The 19,481-nt window shown below is 39.8% G+C and overlaps 1 protein-coding gene across 1 annotated transcript; it reads right to left on the bottom strand.

Moving 5' to 3' along the window:
- Nucleotides 1–7,965: 7,965 nt before the first annotated feature.
- Nucleotides 7,966–18,443, bottom strand: LOC139719057 (small ribosomal subunit protein eS12-like). The gene is made up of 5 exons (XM_071630528.1): nucleotides 18,409–18,443; nucleotides 18,253–18,287; nucleotides 11,803–12,046; nucleotides 10,490–10,591; nucleotides 7,966–8,228 (listed from the first exon to the last, which is right to left on the bottom strand). Exons 2-5 carry the CDS (start codon nucleotides 18,267–18,269, stop codon nucleotides 8,172–8,174), a joined length of 420 nt encoding a protein of 139 aa, XP_071486629.1. The 5' UTR covers nucleotides 18,270–18,287; nucleotides 18,409–18,443; the 3' UTR covers nucleotides 7,966–8,171.
- Between the last annotated feature and the right edge of the window lie 1,038 nt (nucleotides 18,444–19,481).

The following is a 19,481-nucleotide window of genomic DNA, read 5'->3' as shown; positions in this document are numbered from 1 at the left end:
TAGATACTTGATTAAAAACACCAATTACTTTCAATTGAACACATCATTATTTAATATCACTCTACTCTTCTACACCTGTGGAGACCTTTACTTCTTTAACACTTCTTAAGGGAAGGGGAGGGGTTTTGTTAGTAGGGATATAATGATGTTAATGGGTGTGGCCACTTATCTCGACGTCGGCATGGTCGCGGGGCGAGGTTCTCGCCTGCATGTCGATCGAGCTCGTCCAAGGGCTGGGGCGTCTGTTAACCGGTCTGCTTTCACTGCTTCCTTAAACGATTCATCACCATTGCCGTCCACGTTGTGGCAACCGGACAGGACGCTTCAACATCTCTGATGACACGTACCAGTCGACTATTTGGAGTTCATTACACCCAAGATTGGTGTAAACCAAAGTTCTGTCTTGTCGTGGTATAAAGTTTCTCAACTTGTCGTTGTCCACCAGTTACTCGCGTAACTCGTTAACTCTTGGGCAGTTCAACCAAGATCCTCGTCACGTTCGCAGCGTTGGTAGAGTTTAGTTGATTAATATGGGGGGGGGGGGGAGCATGATGTACAAGGAAAGGGGATCTCCTAACTCCATCTCTGTGGTCTCCAACTATTCAAAGTTCTTCAAAGTTCCAGAATACTCTGCAGCCTGTGCTTCACTAAATAGTGTGAAGCCGCTCCCATCGTGCTTCCAATTCTAACTTCTCTTCTATTTGCTCAAACTTGGTCTTTTATAACAAATTTACTATTGGTATTCTTTCCCTAAAAGTATTTCATTGGCTAAATCTTATTTTGGGGTGTGATCTTCACTGGAAATTAATTTCTTATTGGTCAGATCTTCCATTAGCTCCTCCCATTCGTTTCTGTGAAACTCCGTTTTCTCTGATTCATCTCAGTTTCTGATTAACTCGCCCACTGTCTTTTGGTCTCTTTATTTCCTTCTTCTCTGTAACCACTGGTCAAGACTTTATTGTTTCTTGGATAATAGAATCATAAAACAAATGAATGTTAGTGTCCTTATGACGTCCAACGTGATCGTCATCATTTTTCTGGGTTGTTGTCCCTGAATTTGTCTTTGGAATTCCTGTCTGACCTACTCCACTAAAGTACATCAAAATAAAGGAGAAGTTCTGGCTGGAGAACAACCTTCTAGCCCAGCGAGGGTCATTCATGTTTAGGGATCAGAGGGCAAAAATCCCGTAATTTGGATTGGGGCTTTGGGGATGGAGAATGCAAAAAACTGACCACTAGCTGGAGAAAGTAGCCAATGTCAAACTCATAAATTCCTAGGACCAATAACTTTTCTTGGGAGGGGAGAATTGACAAAAAAAAAGGAAGTCTAGCTAGAAGCAAAATAAAGGGTTTCATAAACTCCATGAAGGGGAAAAGACTGATTCATATTGACGTCACAGGTGACTTGGAAAACAATTGTCATGCTTCTGTTTTCTTTAACTTTCTATCTTCTTCTATTCTATTCTTTATTATATGTGCTAGTAGCCATCTGGGCTACATCTACCCCACCTCCGAAAAATTTCGTCCTCGAAATTGGGTAGAACGTGTGTCGTATTTACATCCTATTTACAAGCAAGCATACCAATCACTTTGCCAACCTGGCTTTGACCGATCTTAATACTCATCAAAGCTAAGGATACACATACAATACTCCCAATGGTCAATATCAAGATAACATGTCACTACCTTCATTAGACATGAATAACATAATCAGACTCATAGCAAAGTATTTAGCTTTCAACAAATGATAAGTCTGTGCACCTCTCCAATCTACGTAAGACTTCAAAAACTTAGGAAACTAATAACATGTAAAACATCAACACATATTTAAATGCAGGGCTTGCTTAATCTGCACTCCCGACATCATGAGAATCGTCCTCGACAAAATCAAAATGTAATAATAACTCTTTCACAAATTCTTAAACTTAATGTAATGCCATTGGCATCACACTAAACAATTCAAACATAATTATATCACAATACTCGTCCTGGGGTAGCTCTTCCCCATAACAGAAACACATCATATGCGAATTAATGATAACATCAGAGTGTCCATCATTACATGGCACTAGTTCAAGAAATACGCAAGATGGGTAGTTATTCCTCATCTGTAAAGTATAAGGCAGGTTCGGAGAGCCTAACAATCTTCTAAACTCGATAGTCCTTATTTCTCTCATAAGCCTATTGTATGTTGCTTTTTCTTTGGCAATAGCCATTCACCATGGCCTTGCTGCCATGAAACATACAACACAAAATAATCAGACTGTTAAATACATCCTATCCAGACTTTTCAACTCTAATAAATCAAAGCACATACACAACAATTCAAATCGACATGGTCATGGTTAGATGACGCAAAACTGATAAAGTAATAGCAAAGTTCATTAGTTGTGAGCATTATCTTCTAATGCCCTAATTCACAGATCGTTTGATCCGCATTCATGTACATCAACTGTACATAAACATCTCATCCACTTTTGAGATGCACATTTAAAAATCCTGACCTCCCTTTGTCAGTCACAAAAAAAAAATCACTATCTGACACATGCATGACTTAAAATATAACTTTGTCGAGCAAAATGAATTCACTACTATCAAACACACTCCGGGAGTCCCATGGAATCACACCATCTATGCCCCGGGCATAATTATTGACTTTATAATAGTCATAACCCTTCTCTTGAAATTCGGCCATTCTATCTTTTGGCTTCATTTTCCAAAACGATACTGATGCCTTATACACCCGAACAGTTTTGTAAATTGCTGGTTTTGCTTTTGGAAAACATGACAGCACAACGATGGACACAAACATACTAACTCACATCAAAATCTCGGTCAGTGGAAACAAAAAGAACACAACCTTCACCAGGATCAACACAGTCAACCAAACTAGAAAGATAAACAACCCTGTTTCACTTTCTACAACTGGCTGCACAACTTGACTTCAATAATACACAAGCCTGCCAGGTGAATGCGGACACCTTTTTGACCGTCCTGGGGAGACAGTCCTCCTCATCTATTGAGGCGGTCTCAATGCAAATTCTCACCCGCGGAAAGGGGGGGGGGGGGGGGGGCACTGGGGACTGGAAACTTCTCTTCCTTCAACATCACTTTCAACAACACCAGGTAGAAGCGGACACCTTTTTGACCGTCCTGGGGAGACAGTCCTCCTCATTAATAGAGGCGGTCCCTACTTGCTCACCACCTGAAAAGGGGACACTGGGCACGGGGTCGGAGCTTGTGACTCAAATCAGGAAAATCATCTCTCTCTGGTTCCACTACTTCGATATTCCACGCACGCACAACTACACGCACACTAATCATCATTTCGTGAACAAATTGCTGTCATGCCTTCCAAATGTTTGCACATTCCAGTAACGTGCATACCGAAACCAAACGGTCAAATTTCAAAGTTTTGAGTGTTAGCATCTCAAAGAAAAGAACAAAACGGTGATCTTTAAAATCACAGTTTATATCGGCATTGCATCATTTTTACTCGAATCTCTACAGGATCTACTCATTCTTCCCCCTCCTGAACATTGATTGCCATATCATTAATTGCCAGAACGAATAAGGACAAAATCAAAACATATGGATGAAAATTAACAACGATAACCACCATCACAACAAAAACAAATATTCGCTACAAGAACTTAACCTACATAGTACCAGTTACTTAACCTACATATAGTACCAGTTGAGAGGTGCATGTATTTAGCATATATTTCTAACAAATGCTAACCAAATCCTACACCTTCATAAAAGTACTAGAGCATCGTGCTGATAACGCGAAGGTCGTGAGTTCCGTGCAACCCCCACACCCCTTTTCGTCTCAAGGGGCCGACCAATGTTGTACAGAGGCGGATAAATTTTGGTCTGGTCTGTTAGCTTCTCTCTGTACTGGTCGGGGGTTAGCTTATCACATAGACACCAATCATCAACAAATTTCCAAACGTCAGAAAGAGACTAATTATTGCTTCACAACAACAGTGAATATAAAATGCGGGAGAAGGGATAAAATTTATATGGATAATGTCAGTGCTGCTCACAGCATATTTATTCACCGACCTGCCTTCTCGTAGGTCTGAAACATAGATACTTGATTAAAAACACCAATTACTTTCAATTGAACACATCATTATTTAATATCACTCTACTCTTCTACACCTGTGGAGACCTTTACTTCTTTAACACTTCTTAAGGGAAGGGGAGGGGTTTTGTTAGTAGGGATATAATGATGTTAATGGGTGTGGCCACTTATCTCGACGTCGGCATGGTCGCGGGGCGAGGTTCTCGCCTGCATGTCGATCGAGCTCGTCCAAGGGCTGGGGCGTCTGTTAACCGGTCTGCTTTCACTGCTTCCTTAAACGATTCATCACCATTGCCGTCCACGTTGTGGCAACCGGACAGGACGCTTCAACATCTCTGATGACACGTACCAGTCGACTATTTGGAGTTCATTACACCCAAGATTGGTGTAAACCAAAGTTCTGTCTTGTCGTGGTATAAAGTTTCTCAACTTGTCGTTGTCCACCAGTTACTCGCGTAACTCGTTAACTCTTGGGCAGTTCAACCAAGATCCTCGTCACGTTCGCAGCGTTGGTAGAGTTTAGTTGATTAATATGGGGGGGGGGGGGGGAGCATGATGTACAAGGAAAGGGGATCTCCTAACTCCATCTCTGTGGTCTCCAACTATTCAAAGTTCTTCAAAGTTCCAGAATACTCTGCAGCCTGTGCTTCACTAAATAGTGTGAAGCCGCTCCCATCGTGCTTCCAATTCTAACTTCTCTTCTATTTGCTCAAACTTGGTCTTTTATAACAAATTTACTATTGGTATTCTTTCCCTAAAAGTATTTCATTGGCTAAATCTTATTTTGGGGTGTGATCTTCACTGGAAATTAATTTCTTATTGGTCAGATCTTCCATTAGCTCCTCCCATTCGTTTCTGTGAAACTCCGTTTTCTCTGATTCATCTCAGTTTCTGATTAACTCGCCCACTGTCTTTTGGTCTCTTTATTTCCTTCTTCTCTGTAACCACTGGTCAAGACTTTATTGTTTCTTGGATAATAGAATCATAAAACAAATGAATGTTAGTGTCCTTATGACGTCCAACGTGATCGTCATCATTTTTCTGGGTTGTTGTCCCTGAATTTGTCTTTGGAATTCCTGTCTGACCTACTCCACTAAAGTACATCAAAATAAAGGAGAAGTTCTGGCTGGAGAACAACCTTCTAGCCCAGCGAGGGTCATTCATGTTTAGGGATCAGAGGGCAAAAATCCCGTAATTTGGATTGGGGCTTTGGGGATGGAGAATGCAAAAAACTGACCACTAGCTGGAGAAAGTAGCCAATGTCAAACTCATAAATTCCTAGGACCAATAACTTTTCTTGGGAGGGGAGAATTGACAAAAAAAAAGGAAGTCTAGCTAGAAGCAAAATAAAGGGTTTCATAAACTCCATGAAGGGGAAAAGACTGATTCATATTGACGTCACAGGTGACTTGGAAAACAATTGTCATGCTTCTGTTTTCTTTAACTTTCTATCTTCTTCTATTCTATTCTTTATTATATGTGCTAGTAGCCATCTGGGCTACAAATGTATTGACAATCTCTTTCTATTGATATTGCCAAATACCACTTTTGCTGTCAGGTGGGTGTGCTGGCAAGCAGCATTTATAAGTAATTCATGAATATTCATTACAGATGCTTATCCCAGTGAACTTAAAAACCAACATGCCTGTTGGTCCGAATGACCGTGTTTCTGCTCATGCGCAAAGTGGAACTAAGAACTGGCTTCTTGTGAGAACAGTATAACCTCATACCCCCCCCCCCCCCCCCCCCCGATTGATTGGTTTAGCAAACCGCTGCTCCGCTGCTCCAGTCAATCAAAAATAGAAACCTTCTATACAATCTGTCTTTCTTAAGTCGTTGATAGCCGGTACATTAACGTGTAGGGAACCTAAAGACTTTCATCTTGAAGTATGGAGAATATAACTACACAGGGAGGGAGGGGGTGCACGTACAACTTTGTTAGAAACCAAGATTAATGATTTTAAGTCGGGTGAAAAACATTGTACAAAGGGATTGTATGTGCTTTTGCAGTGCTTTCAATTGATGTTACCACGCAGCAGTCTAGTATCAAAGTTGATGTACAAAAGCTTAGCCCCCATTTACCCATGGAGCAACAGGTAATATCTTGCGATAATTATTTTACAATTCATAGTAGGAATGCTTGGCACACGGGAACAATTTTCATACCAGTTAATTGACATGCACATTGCTTGCAAGAATCAAGTGTCCAGTATGTTGAAATCTCTTGTATCCATTCTTCAGTTGCATTTTCACGGGGTGCATGCCCTTGGCAGGACTCTCTTTATGAGGTCTGGGAATGACTAGATTTTTACTTTTATTCAAAACATGCGTGCCTCACATACATTCAGCACTGACATTTTCTGTTTTCTACAAGGGTTTTAATGGCTCACATTGATGTGCCACGGAGCAACGTGTTCAAACAAGTTTCAAAGTGTTTCACTTCAGAACTCGCTCACCTTTAGCACACTCACCAAAGGCACTCCTGACTCAAATATCGGATCCTGCCTTTAGTTGAATTCCACTTTCCTTCTGTAGCCTGCGTTTCGTTTATTTGTTGTTGTTGTTGTTGCCGCTGCTGCTGCTGCTGTAGTTGTTGTGAGTGTGTGTGTGTGTGTGTGTGTGTGCATGAAGCAACTGCAAAGACTACGAGGGACCACAAATAATACTGCAGCCAGCTTCGGAGTTCTATTTCATCACAGTCAACTCGTGCACGACAAATGTTGGTAGGCTTGCCACTCATGTCAAGTGGGTTATGCTGGTAGCCAAGTAGAACTTTGGGTATTAACTGATTTTGGTATTTCTCCTAGACATCTGCCAAAGTATTCTTGGGACGAATGAAGAAGACCTTGTGATTTTCCTTTGTGTCACAGGAGTTGTGTTGGAGTAGTTCAGAGTGTAATGTCAGTAAAGCTACCACAAAGGGAGAGGTCTAGTTCTTCTCCGCTGTTCAAAAACAAGATTTAGGGATTTTCCCATCTTTTATACATAGCAATTTTCTGTGCTACGCAATTACATTGTTTGTACATGTTTGTGTGTGTTTGTCCATAAAAGAAAAGTAAAATTCTATGGCTTTGTGGTACAATTGTATATGTCACACAACAAAAAACATTATGTATGGATTCACTAACGTTGTCAAAGGTCTCATATGTTGCTGCTGATGGTGTTGGTGTTGCCCAATTAGTAACTTGTTTGTGGATAAGTTGCTTCCATGATTAGTGTCGATCAAGCAATGTTTTTCTCTTCCCGCAAAATTTTACATACGCCGAATGAGAGACCAGAAGAACCAACACCATCATTTGTAAATAATGACGCAAAACTCAACTGGCACAAACACTAGCACAAACACATGCACAATCACTCACAATCACAAACACACAAAAATGCACCAAACTTCTGCCAAGGCGTCTAAACTGTCAGATCGATACACAGCACGATACAATCAACCTCGCCTATTAAAGTCAAATCTATTTGGCACAGCTGCACACTAAGTTAACACAATTTTTTTGGTCCAACCTAGCTGTCAGACCAAAAGGTACCCAGTTTGTCCATTCCTTACTGGTCAACTCCTGGAAAAAATAACTGGTCTGACAGTGATTTTTACTGGTCAGGGACCATCGGACCTGTGCCAATGTGCAGCGTTGTATAATTTGGACTTAAGAAATAGCTTCAACTGAGAGAAAATGTGACCTACAATTGTATGAGGGATTAAAATCAATGGAATATACAAAGAGGACATGAAAGAACCTTCGACTTAGGCCATTATTTGACTTATGTGAGGTCAACTTCAGCAAGATTGACTGTAGATGCAAACAAAATCAAACTATGAAAATACAATTTGTACATGAAAAAATAAAACACAAACTGACAACAGTGACTACGCTTGTTGGATGTTGCTTTTATTGATGATGGTTACCCCAGAGCCAATAAAATGGTACAAAGGATGTTCATCTTTGGAGGGAGTCCCCCAACACACGCATGTTCAGAGTACTCCCTCCTGCCCTTTGATGTTCGCGGTCAGAAATGCCATTCAGGGAGTGCTTCGGTGTTCACAGCCAACGGTAGTGCCCGGGCCAGGTGACATTTACTTGCTAAAGTAATCCTTGATCACGTCCAGGGCTGGTGTTTCCCTTCCGTAGTCCTGCATTGGGCAAGTTAAGTGGTGAGAGGCAACTGCCTAGTGACTGACCAAAACTTGAAGATTTTATTGATATGCACTGCCTGTTAAACCTAACAGAGTCAAACCTTGTTATATAGAGGTCGGATGATAAAAACTTATCACAAGGTGCTCCTGTGGGTCAAATTTTTGTATTTCTTTGTTTTAAATTCATACCCTGATATGAGACATCCTGTACACATGTAATCAGGATATACCCTCATACCAAGTTTGATGTAAAACCACCACACGGTTCTTGAGATATCGGCAAAAACAAAACGGGACGGACGGACGGACGGCCCGAAAACATAATGCCTCCGGCCACTTCGTTGGCGGAGGCATAAAAAACTAGAAATATCACTTAAGGTGATTAATACCCCCGCCCCGTGACGACAGTCTTACCCAAGGAATGATCTTTCCTTGATCTTCTGCCATTTAAATGCCGTTACCATGGCAACGCAGCTTCCGACACGTCCGAAAAATGTCTTGCACATCTTCCCACCAAGACTATTGTGTGTGCCACATTTCATAAGCTTTTGTCAAAAACTGAGGAAGTAGTTCAATCCACAAGATCTTTCCTTGATCTTCCACCATTAATATGCCGTTACCATGGCAACGCAGCTTCCGACATGTCCAAAAAATATGTCTTGCACATCTTCCCACCAAGACCAATGTGTGTGCCACATTTCATGAGCTTCAGTCGAATACAGAGGAAGAAGTTCAATCCGCAAGATCTTTCCTTGATCTTCTGCCATTTATATGCCGTTACCATGGCAACGCAGCTTCCGACACGTCCGAAAAATATGTCTTCCAAATCTTCCCACCAAGATCAAGGTGTGTGCCACATTTCATAAGCTTTGGTCAAAAAACTGAGGAAATAGTTAAATCCGCAAGATCTTTCCTTGATCTTCTGCCATTAATATGCCGTTACCATGGCAACGTACTTTCGGGTACTGTTGAAAAATGCGTCTTGCACATCTACAACCAAAGGCACACATCTGTACCAAGTTTCATGGAAATTGGGCAAAAACTGAGGAAGTAGTTTGCAACACAAAATTTTGAATCATTTTGGCTCATAATATGTGAGCTGTTACCATGGCAACATACTTTTTGTCACTGTCAAGAAATGTGTCATGCTGACCTATATCCTAAGACAAACATTCAATATGGATTCCATGAGAATTGGAAGAACACTGATGAAGCAGTTTTGCCATGAAGCATTTTGCCCTATATTTTACCAATAACATGCCGTTACCATGGCAACGCACTTTTTGCCACTGCGGAAATATGTGTCTTGCACATTAACATATTCAGATGAACCTAATTTCATAAAAATTGATCAAAAATTGTGGGAGGAGTTCGCGACGCAAGATTTGTACCCATTTTTGCCCATAATATGCCGTTACCATGGCAACGTACTTTTGGGTACTGTCAAAAAATACGTCTTGCACATCTACAACCCAAGGCACACATCTGTGCCAAGTTTTATGGGAATCGGTTGAAAACTGAGGAAGTAGTTCGCGACGCAAGATTTGCAACGGACCGACCGCCCGCCCGACCACCCGACCGCCCGACCGACCGCCCGACCGTCCGCTGATTCCTATATACCCCCTTCAAACTTCGTTTGGCGGGGGTATAAAAAAACTCGCTGTAGTCGGAAAGTGCAGACCTCCTCCAAGCCGGCCAGCAACTTATTTCCACCCAAAGAGATTTTTTCCTCTTTGTTTCCACCAACACATGCCTGTAATTTCTCAACAATTTCCCATGAAAAATTAAAAAAAATTATTCAATCCATAAAAATTCCTGGATCACTACCAAAATTCAATCCTCTGTTCCGTGTGTCATAATAAACTTTTTCTGCATTAAATTCATCCAAATCCATCCAGAAATTTTTGAGTTATTTTGCACACAAACAAACAAACTAACAAAGAAACAAATGTCAATGAAAACATAACCTTTTTCTTTGGCAGAGGTAAGGATGAAATGAAGAGTTTGTTCGCAAAAACCAATAAGTCCATTTTTGAAGATTTTGAAGTACAGTCTCTGTCATAAAGTACAAAATAATACCTTTAAAATGATATATTGGTCACTACATATAAAGGTACATTTTTGAAGTTATGGTCAAAAGAAGCAAAAATTTTCTTATTATTCTCTTTATTTTTCTTGACCTTTAATCACAAATATCTCCATTTGGCAAATATGAACTAATCGGTTTTTGCGAACAAACTCTTCAAATATACACATACCTTGACAACCACACAGCTGCAGGCCACTACTTTACGGGCCTTCCCTTCCTTGTCAATCTTGCAGAGTCCTGACCACTCCCCAAGCTTCTTGTTGTCGTCAACCTGTGAGAGCGGAATAAATTTTGCTCACTTTTGTCATCATTGGCTGAAAAATATGCAATCTCTCACCAGTTATATCCTACTTTTGTCAGCAACTTGTGAGATTTCTGAGAAGTATAGTGTCACACACTTGCACCACTCCTTATATACACCACTAGAAGATTGTGCTATACAGTGGAAGCTTGTTAAACGAGTTCAGATACAGCCAGATACCTAATATACCAAGGTAATCTCCTAGGTCCCATTCTTTTTATATTGTTTTGTTTTCATCCCTGATATGAGGAGATACATTTCTAAATCTGTGCCTGGCTGCAGAATTCAGAACAGGATGGTGGACACAACTCTCCTAAAATTCTAATCAATGCAGTTTGTGTTTCATACTTTGACAAGGAAATGCCCTCTTTTTCACTGTCTGTATCAAAATGCAGCTGCCCTCAGAAGTTTAAATGTTTGGGTTCGATGTTTGAGGGTTTCCTCCTCATCCAAAAGGTCAGGAGAGGGAACCTTACTATCCTCACTGGGCAGATACATTCACGGAACACAAAATTAATCTCAACAAAAAGAAAGAAAATGTATCAAAAGGAAAATCAGGATCTAACAATGTCAAAAGGTGCACCAAAATCAAAATCATGAAATCACAGTGGTATTTCCTTGCTGCTTGCTGTAATCCTGTCTTACTAAAGAAGTCTGTGGAATACCAGGCTCACTGCTGTGTCAAATGAGATGTCGTGCAAGAGTCAAATTTAATATGGGTCATGCAACCACGTTTACCATCAAAAAGAATGTAATAACTGATCTTACATTACACTTTTCTTATAGTAACTTTCATCTTCTTAGAAGCACTCAAAACCCTATCTCACATGCCAGCCAAATTTTCACGTCACACATGATGAAATCAATGTTTTATTGCTCCTTGGAATTACCAGTACTCATCTTCTATGAAGTAAGGATTAGAAATGTAGATAAGTTTCAGCTTCAAATAAAATACGAAACCACTCTCCAAACTGCTCTCCACAGAGTTATTTCTTTACTTGCACCACCAAATAACCTCATGGTTGATCACTGTCAGACGTGGACAGCATTGGGATGTCAGAATTACCATCAGTGTGTAGGAAGGCAACAGATTGTATTCAGGGAGTCATGCTCCTGCACTATACCTCCAGCTGTATACTAGTACAAGAGAAGGTCAAGTCAGAGTCTGAATGTAGTTGTACCTTCAAGATGTTGATGTTATGCTCTACACAGAGGGCCTCGACAAGGTTCTTGTAAGCCGGTTCGTCGCAGTTGTTGGAGAGGACACACAGGTGGGCCTGGCGCTTGTCCAGGGCCTTGGTCGCCTCGTGCAGTCCACGGGCCAGACCGTCATGGATGAGGGCAGTCTTCAGCACTTCCTGGAGGGCAGTGTTGACATCCATTGCACCACCAACGGCCACAGAGGGCGCTGCAGGGGCATCATCTCTGTAGGGGAAAAGGGAGAGAATGTCATGAAAGCAACACATTTAACGATGCTACCTGAAATTGACAACAGGGATAATTGTAGTCTATAAACAATGTGTACTGTATATAGATTAAAAACAAAACGAGTAATTTACATTTGAAATCATCCCCCCCCCCCCAAAAAAAAAGAAAAAAAAAAGAAAAAGCCGGGGGGGGGGGGGGGGGATCTTTTACAAGAATAGAGCAACTCATACTATTTTGCAACTAATATGCCTGGTGTTTTATTTTAGCTACAAAATATGGGCATTAATTTGTTTTCTGAGCCCTCAGTAATGAAGTAATTGGGTTCGATGTTTGAGGGTATTCTCCTCACCCTAATGTGTCAGGAGAGGGAACCTTCATTTCATCATAGGGCAGCAGTCAAGTGTCACCATCACACAAAAATGTACATACGTACATTGTACTCTAACAAAGGCAAACCACATAATAACAAAATACTGTAAATAAAACTGTGATATATAATTGCCTGTTTTATTAGCATTTCATTCCAACAGAAGGGTAAACATCAACAGTTGCAGTACTACAGTAGTATACAATCTATAGTGTAGCTTGCCACACAACTATCCAGTGTATGTACTGTAGGACTACAGACAGTCGCTACACAATTCACAAGCCACAAATGCAAGCTAGAGTTGTCTTGTGGAATTTTCGTCGTTCAGACACTTTCACGCTTGTCCATTCTGTATGTACATTGTAGCCAGTTTACTCTGCGATAACTGTGTTGCACAGAATCTCACTGCTCTGCACGGAAAACATGTTCAGGGCACAGCAGTGAGTGTGATTGACCTGAATGTAGCGATTTCATGGTGATGAGAGCAAATTCCTCTGTTAACGGTATCATTCTTAAAAGTTTGTTTTTTCCCCCCACCATTCCCTCAGCTCAGAGTCGTGGTAGCAATTAATCAAGGTTTTGGGGTTGTTGTTCGTGTTGTGTGTGAGTGTGTGTGTGTGTGTGTGTGTGCATGTGTGTGTGTGTGTGTATTAAAGAAGATTGTGAAAATGTGGTTATAAGACAAGGTGAAGGAATTACAGAGAAAAGATAGAAACAGGAAAAGGCCATGGATGAAAAGATAGTAAAAAGTTAAAACTTGAAAAATTAAACAAAAGTTTTACCAACAATTAGAAAGTACAGACTGTACACTGAAAATAAAAACCAAAGATAATCAAAGGGCAGAAAGAAGAAAAACTTGCATTATGAAGTAGAGGAGAGAAAAGCAAAGAAAAAATAAAGAAACAAAAAAGCACTAGAAAACTCTAGGTAGAGTAATAGAATGAGAGATGAATCGAAACTGGATGAAAGCTGAAATGAATGGGAAGGAAGGAATTTACAAAATGCAAATCAACAATGAAATATAGAAAAGGACAAATCAGAATGAAATATAAGAAAAGGTATTGGAGAGAAAAGAAAGGTAGATGGTGGGAAAGATAACCTATGATGAAGGAAAGAAATTCTAGTTAGAAAGTAAGAGTAGATTATCTAAGACTGAATAGAATATTGAGAAAGTTATACAAGAGGAAACTCACAAAGAAATGATTAGAGTCTAATCAGGAAAAAAAAAAGTAAATTTAGCTTAGGAATAGAATATTGGGAAAGTTATACAAGAGGAAACTCACAAAGAAATGATTAGAGTCTAATCAGGAAAAAAAAAAGTAAATTTAGCTTAGGAATAGAACTATCTGAAAATGAAAGGCGAAAAGATCGAAAAGAAAGAGAAAAGATATAAGAAGGGGCAGCACATACACATTAAAAAAAAAAAACACAGCTCAACGGCTTTAGGATAAAAGCTACAGGCACTACCGCAAAACTTGGCTGAGGAAAAGGGAAAAACTAATTTTAGCTTCTCAAAGACAACACAGAAAAAGTTGCTGTGATATCTACATTTAGATCTAGACTCTACAGCCCTGTAGATCAAATGATCGACCCTTTCAGCATGTAATGAACTTAATATTCGCACTGTGCTCATTGTTTGTGTTGCCACTGATGGATACCATACAGAGCTTGCAAAGCAGCATGCCATTTCAAGCGAAACATAGAACCATTAGAGATTTTCTAACACTTGTAAGTAGTAACGAGTGTTTAAAAGATTCTATTTTACCGCAATGTTTTCATACATAGCGTACGTTTGTTGGATACAGACGCTGTTTCAAAGTGTCTTCTTGAAGACACCACACAGCATTTCTGGGCTGCCCCGCGCCTGCGACCAGACTGGTCTGTTGTAGTGTTGGTAGACCCAACAGTTGGGCTGCATTCATCTAACTTGAGAGTGAGAATCACGTTTCAAAATGCATTTGGAATGGTGTTAGCGAACATGGTTTGAAACGCGATTCTCGGGGTGCCGCGATTATCTAACCATCGGCATCATACAATCGCGATTCAGATGTTGTCACTGCACAGCTGCCTTGGGCTGTTCAACTCAGAAAATTTTTAGATAAAGGCACCCCTAATTAATTAGTGTGTGAGAAGCCCTTCACCGATTGGGCCAGTAGGCCTACTGTAGGTAAAACCACAAATTTTCTGACACTTACTGTAATCTTTTCTGCAATATTTTCTCAACTCACATAATACTCTACAAAATTATATTCATAACAGTGTATGTTGAATATATCAACCTACTTCTTCCTAATATTGATTTTGTCAAATACATCATAAAATTTCACTAAATCCCCAAATATCATCACCTTGTCAATTCCCCAATATTCGGACAGCCTCTCCAAAATTCGGACACACGCTGACATGAAAAATGAGTGCGCGCCATACCTTGTTAGCACAAGGCTGCATCGGGGACATTGCGGCGCCCGGCCGTGTCCGAATTTTGGTGACTCAGCACTTGCATTCAGCCCTTTGTCTTGTACATTTATTCACTGCATCGCACCACACTGATCCATGGAGTAGAATATGGGTCCAGTGAATCTCGCACACTGCGCTGTGCAGGGAAGCGGACGGCCGGGCGATCAGCCAATCAGCGGCCCAGCTACCATTTCACAGCTTTCAACGGGGGATATTTTAATGTGCATCTCGGCATGTACGGATATTTTGTTTTTCTTTTGTGTCTTTGAGGATACCATCACACTCTGAGCTTGCCATAAGCGAAAAATCTCGCAACAGAACGGCGTAATTTTTCAAATTTTAACGCTTTTTCGGCAACCCTGATTCTTTAAAAGGGACCCAATTCACGCGTGCTTTGGAAAAGTTGCTCCGATTCTGCATTTTTGACGGCAAAATTTGGGATTTTAGAAAGATTTTTTTCCAATTTTTAGAGGTGACTCAGGCACTCTCCTGTAACTTGTTAACCGTTGGGCGTTAGTGTTAGTGAACGAGTGTGCCAGTATGTGAAACGATGTGATAATGCCTGTGTTGTGACGGTATTAACTCATTAGAATTTGCTGGCGTGTGATAAGTGGCAAGTATCCAGATTTTGGAGGCTGGCCGAAAATTGGTGGGGGTTTTACTCTAACGTTTAATAGGCCTATTTGTTATTGATGTTATTGAGATTTCCCTCATTGCAACAGCAACATGACGTGAGAAGTCTAATGTTAGTAAAAAAAAAATAGAAGTACAATTTGTACATCGACCGTACACAAGTCTGTGTAGATCTATATCTGTTCTCATCCTCGTCGAAACATCGTTCATGTTAATGCTACTTTTCTACTATTGCACAAGATTTTTGCTTCTTCCCCACTGTCTCATGTAGCGGTCGAGGTCTACGCATGTGAGTTCCATTTCTGACACATAATCTGGGGCCTGTTTCACAAAGGTCGCACTTAGTAAGTCAGACTTAGCGCTAGTCAATCTTAGTCTAAGTGCGACTTTTTAAGTCTGTTTCACAAAGTCAATCTTAGGCTAAGACTGACTTATTCGATTTGAATAATAATGTACGAGCCAAAAATATGCAAATTAGCCATTTGTTGTCTGCTGATGATTTTTGAGTAATTTCTGGAAGGGAAATTGCTTTGATTTTCTGCAACTACGATTCATATGACATTACTGTATCATTCGTTATTCATAGTGCTCATTTACTGACTCATATCATTTCTCTTTTGTACATAAATAGCCGCTCGTTTGATGATTATTTTGATGTAAGAGATGTTTTGTGCATGAGGCCTCTTTAATCCAGTCCCACATGTTTATATTGGGCTGTGTGAAAGTTAGGATGAATGGGGTGGCTCGCGCAGCTCGCAGCAGCTAGCTGGCACTGATATGATCTCTGCATTCTGTACAGCGTAAGCCATTCACATTGCACAATTGGTAACTGTGGACCTTGGTAGAAGAGGACTCTGGCTAGCCTCTTGTTGCACACGAAGAGAAGTTTTCTTTTCCAACTAGCTACATTTGTAGGGTTGGTCGTAACTACAGAAGTGAGTGTAGCTTAATCTGTTAGTCATTCGTAGGTAGGTCCTTGAAATTATGTAATTTGAGCAAGAGATGATTCATCGAAGGTTAGCATGGTTAGGAAGGGACTGAATATTATGAACTCTGTGTGTGTTGTACCGGTACTTGTATTGTAATTTGTAGAGTCTGCTCATTACTAATATCATGTCATTAGACAATGTCTACATTAGCCCGACCAGACGCTGTTAATACGCTGTGCGAATAACTGGGCTGTGTATAGTTATGTCTACATATAAACTCTTAACAGTTCTAGTATTAGTATGACTATGAGGCTGGCTATGCCTAACAGTTAAGTTAGTGTAGAGTCTGTGCACTGTGTTATTAATCAAGATAGGGGCACAGTGCCACATCTTCATGATTTTGAAGAAAACAAAGTGCATGATTGCCCTAGACTGCATGTATAAGGTTAGTTAGAACCATAATAAATCATGGCTAATGGCTATCAATTGGTCGAATTTTAAAGTCCAATTGCTGGGCCCTGAGTTGAATTGGGAAGTAATTGATGAATTTATGCATTTTTGGATTTTGGAATGTGTTTCAGAACTGCATCAATCAAGATTAGGCATAGAAACTACTAGACCTCTCAAACGTTTTCCGTGTATACGTTACTGTAGCCTTTGATGCGAGGCAGAGGTGACTGTCTATTGGCTAACCGTTTCCTCTAACTGACACAAAATGCTGGGGGGGGGGGGGTTGTTATGTCTTTTTTTTTTTTTTTGCTTCCAGGAAAAAAAAAAAAAAAAAACATTCATTAAGATGTAACTCGTACCGTAGAAATGGAAACTTGGCTAATTTCATTGGCAGTCATGTGTAGAGGTAGACCAATAAATCTGCCTCTTGTCGGGTAGCCTCTTGTTAACTGTATTTATACGGTCGCAAATGCAGTCGACCGTATTACAGACTGTACAGATACAATTAGGCTACCGAACAAGAGACAAATTTATCGGTCTAACCAGTTAGTGTAGATAGACACAGCCCCGTCCTGTACACAAGAGGTATAATATTTCTACAATTGTAACAAGTATAGGTCTAACTAATTTGTTAGGTTTTTCTAATTTGTTGTGAATGCATGATATATTTATAATGGATAGGCATGCATTAATATTCATGGGTAAGCAGCTAAGAAGATAACACAGGCAAGAAAGGATTGGTAGAAATATAATTGATTTCCAAAGTCCAGATACATGTAGATTACATAGCTCTTTATGAGCTAAAATTTTGGTTTAACTTAACAGTTCAAACTATATCAGTACATTTGTAGGTAGGGATCTATTTTTATGACTATTTTTAATTTGGACCATTGTTCAGTGAATAGTGTAGGAGTAGACCATCTACGAAACTAGTGATTCTCTAGTTTGTTAAAAATACTGCCATCTCACTCAGGATAAGATAAAGTGGAAGAAATTAATGAATATTAGGAGTTGATTATGCTTTTGAAATTCCCATTTTGGAATTTAAGTCTGACTCTACGCATGGCTTCGGGCCATGCGTAGAGTTACGCAGGACTTGGTGGGATTTACGCATGACTTAAGCTTTGTGAAACAGGATTCAAAGTCCTGCGTAAATTTACGCAGGACTTAGGGATTTACGCAGGGTTTGGGGATTTACGCATGAGTTAAGTCAAACTTAAATCTTTGTGAAACACCCCCCAGGTCATGGTCTCACTCGTCACGACGCACACACACACACACACCCAGTTTACGCTGCCAGAGTCGAGGCAGCCTGAATACTGTACGGCACATTTAATCCCATGTAAAATGTAATAAATTACACTCACCCTTCCGCGTCAGACATGGTTCACGGACGTCCTCGCTGTAAAATAAAGAAATAAGTAATAACATTAATGTATGAGCTTTTCATTTTTACAGACATAATAAGAAGATGGATCTCTAAATGCCGACAAAAAGTAGGATTTCTGGGACGCTTCACTCACATGTGTACCCCAGGAAAACAATCAAAGTTGAAAAGGAAGTGGAGAGCGATGGTGCATTGTGGGATTGACTGTATGAGCTTCAGCTACAGCGCCATCAAAGTCAGACTCTCATCCGAATTCGACAGTGCATCAACACAGGCTTATATTTAGTGGGTTGTTTAATCTCTCTCGGACCTCGCTTTCAGCCTAACTTGTGTGGACAACAATATTTATTAAAGGAAATGAATTTATAAGGACAATTCAACATCATTTCACTTTTCTAGCATAATGAATGAGCACTTGACTAACCGCTTTCAGAAAGCAGGGGGAATTATTACTTCCCTTAACATTATGTCAGTATCAAATTGATGGAATGTGTAATTTTCATGAAAATGATTTTTTTTTTTTTTTTTAATGGGGGAATTCTCTTTTTTTTTCTTTATATTGTTATCCAAAAAATAAAATGACATCACACTCTCTTGTAGTCTCCTGATCCAGTGGTTCCAACAACAAAACTTTAAAAATTATTGTCATGACTTTTGCATCGCCTTTTTATGCGATTTTCCTCAAACTTTCACTAATGTATTCTACTAATGTTGCTGCTTTCACTCAATCCACATTGTTCTTTTGATTTTGGTTTCCTTTAATGAACAAGACATCCTTTGGAGTATTTTACTATTTGTCTTCAGGAAAATCAAACATGCATTTAGGCTGCAATATTTGAAGAGTTTGTTTGCAAAAACCGATGAGTCCATATTTGTCAAATGGAGATATATTTGCGATTAAAGGTCAAGAAAAATAAAGAGAATAATGAGAAAATTGTTGCTTCTTTTGACCATAACTTCAAAAATATACCTTTATATGTAGTGACCAATATATCATCTAAAAGGTATTATTTTGTACTTTATGACAGAGACCGTACTTCAAAATCTTCAAAAATGGACTTATCGGTTTTTGCAAACAAACTCTTCAATTCTTTCTTCCTCTCTCTTCTCTTTCAGCTAGTGAATTCTATTTGAATCATTTGAAATCCGTTGAATACATTAATGTTATAAAAAGTTTTAAAAAACGCACACACTTTACAATAATCATCA

Source organism: Diadema antillarum, unplaced genomic scaffold (assembly GCF_040938485.1).
Source record: "Diadema antillarum isolate AM-2024a unplaced genomic scaffold, OU_Dant_1.0 scf00000001, whole genome shotgun sequence".
In the NCBI taxonomy this organism is placed as follows: domain Eukaryota; kingdom Metazoa; phylum Echinodermata; class Echinoidea; order Diadematoida; family Diadematidae; genus Diadema; species Diadema antillarum.
Note: the sequence above shows the minus strand (reverse complement) of the source record. Positions and strands in the feature narration are given on the sequence as shown.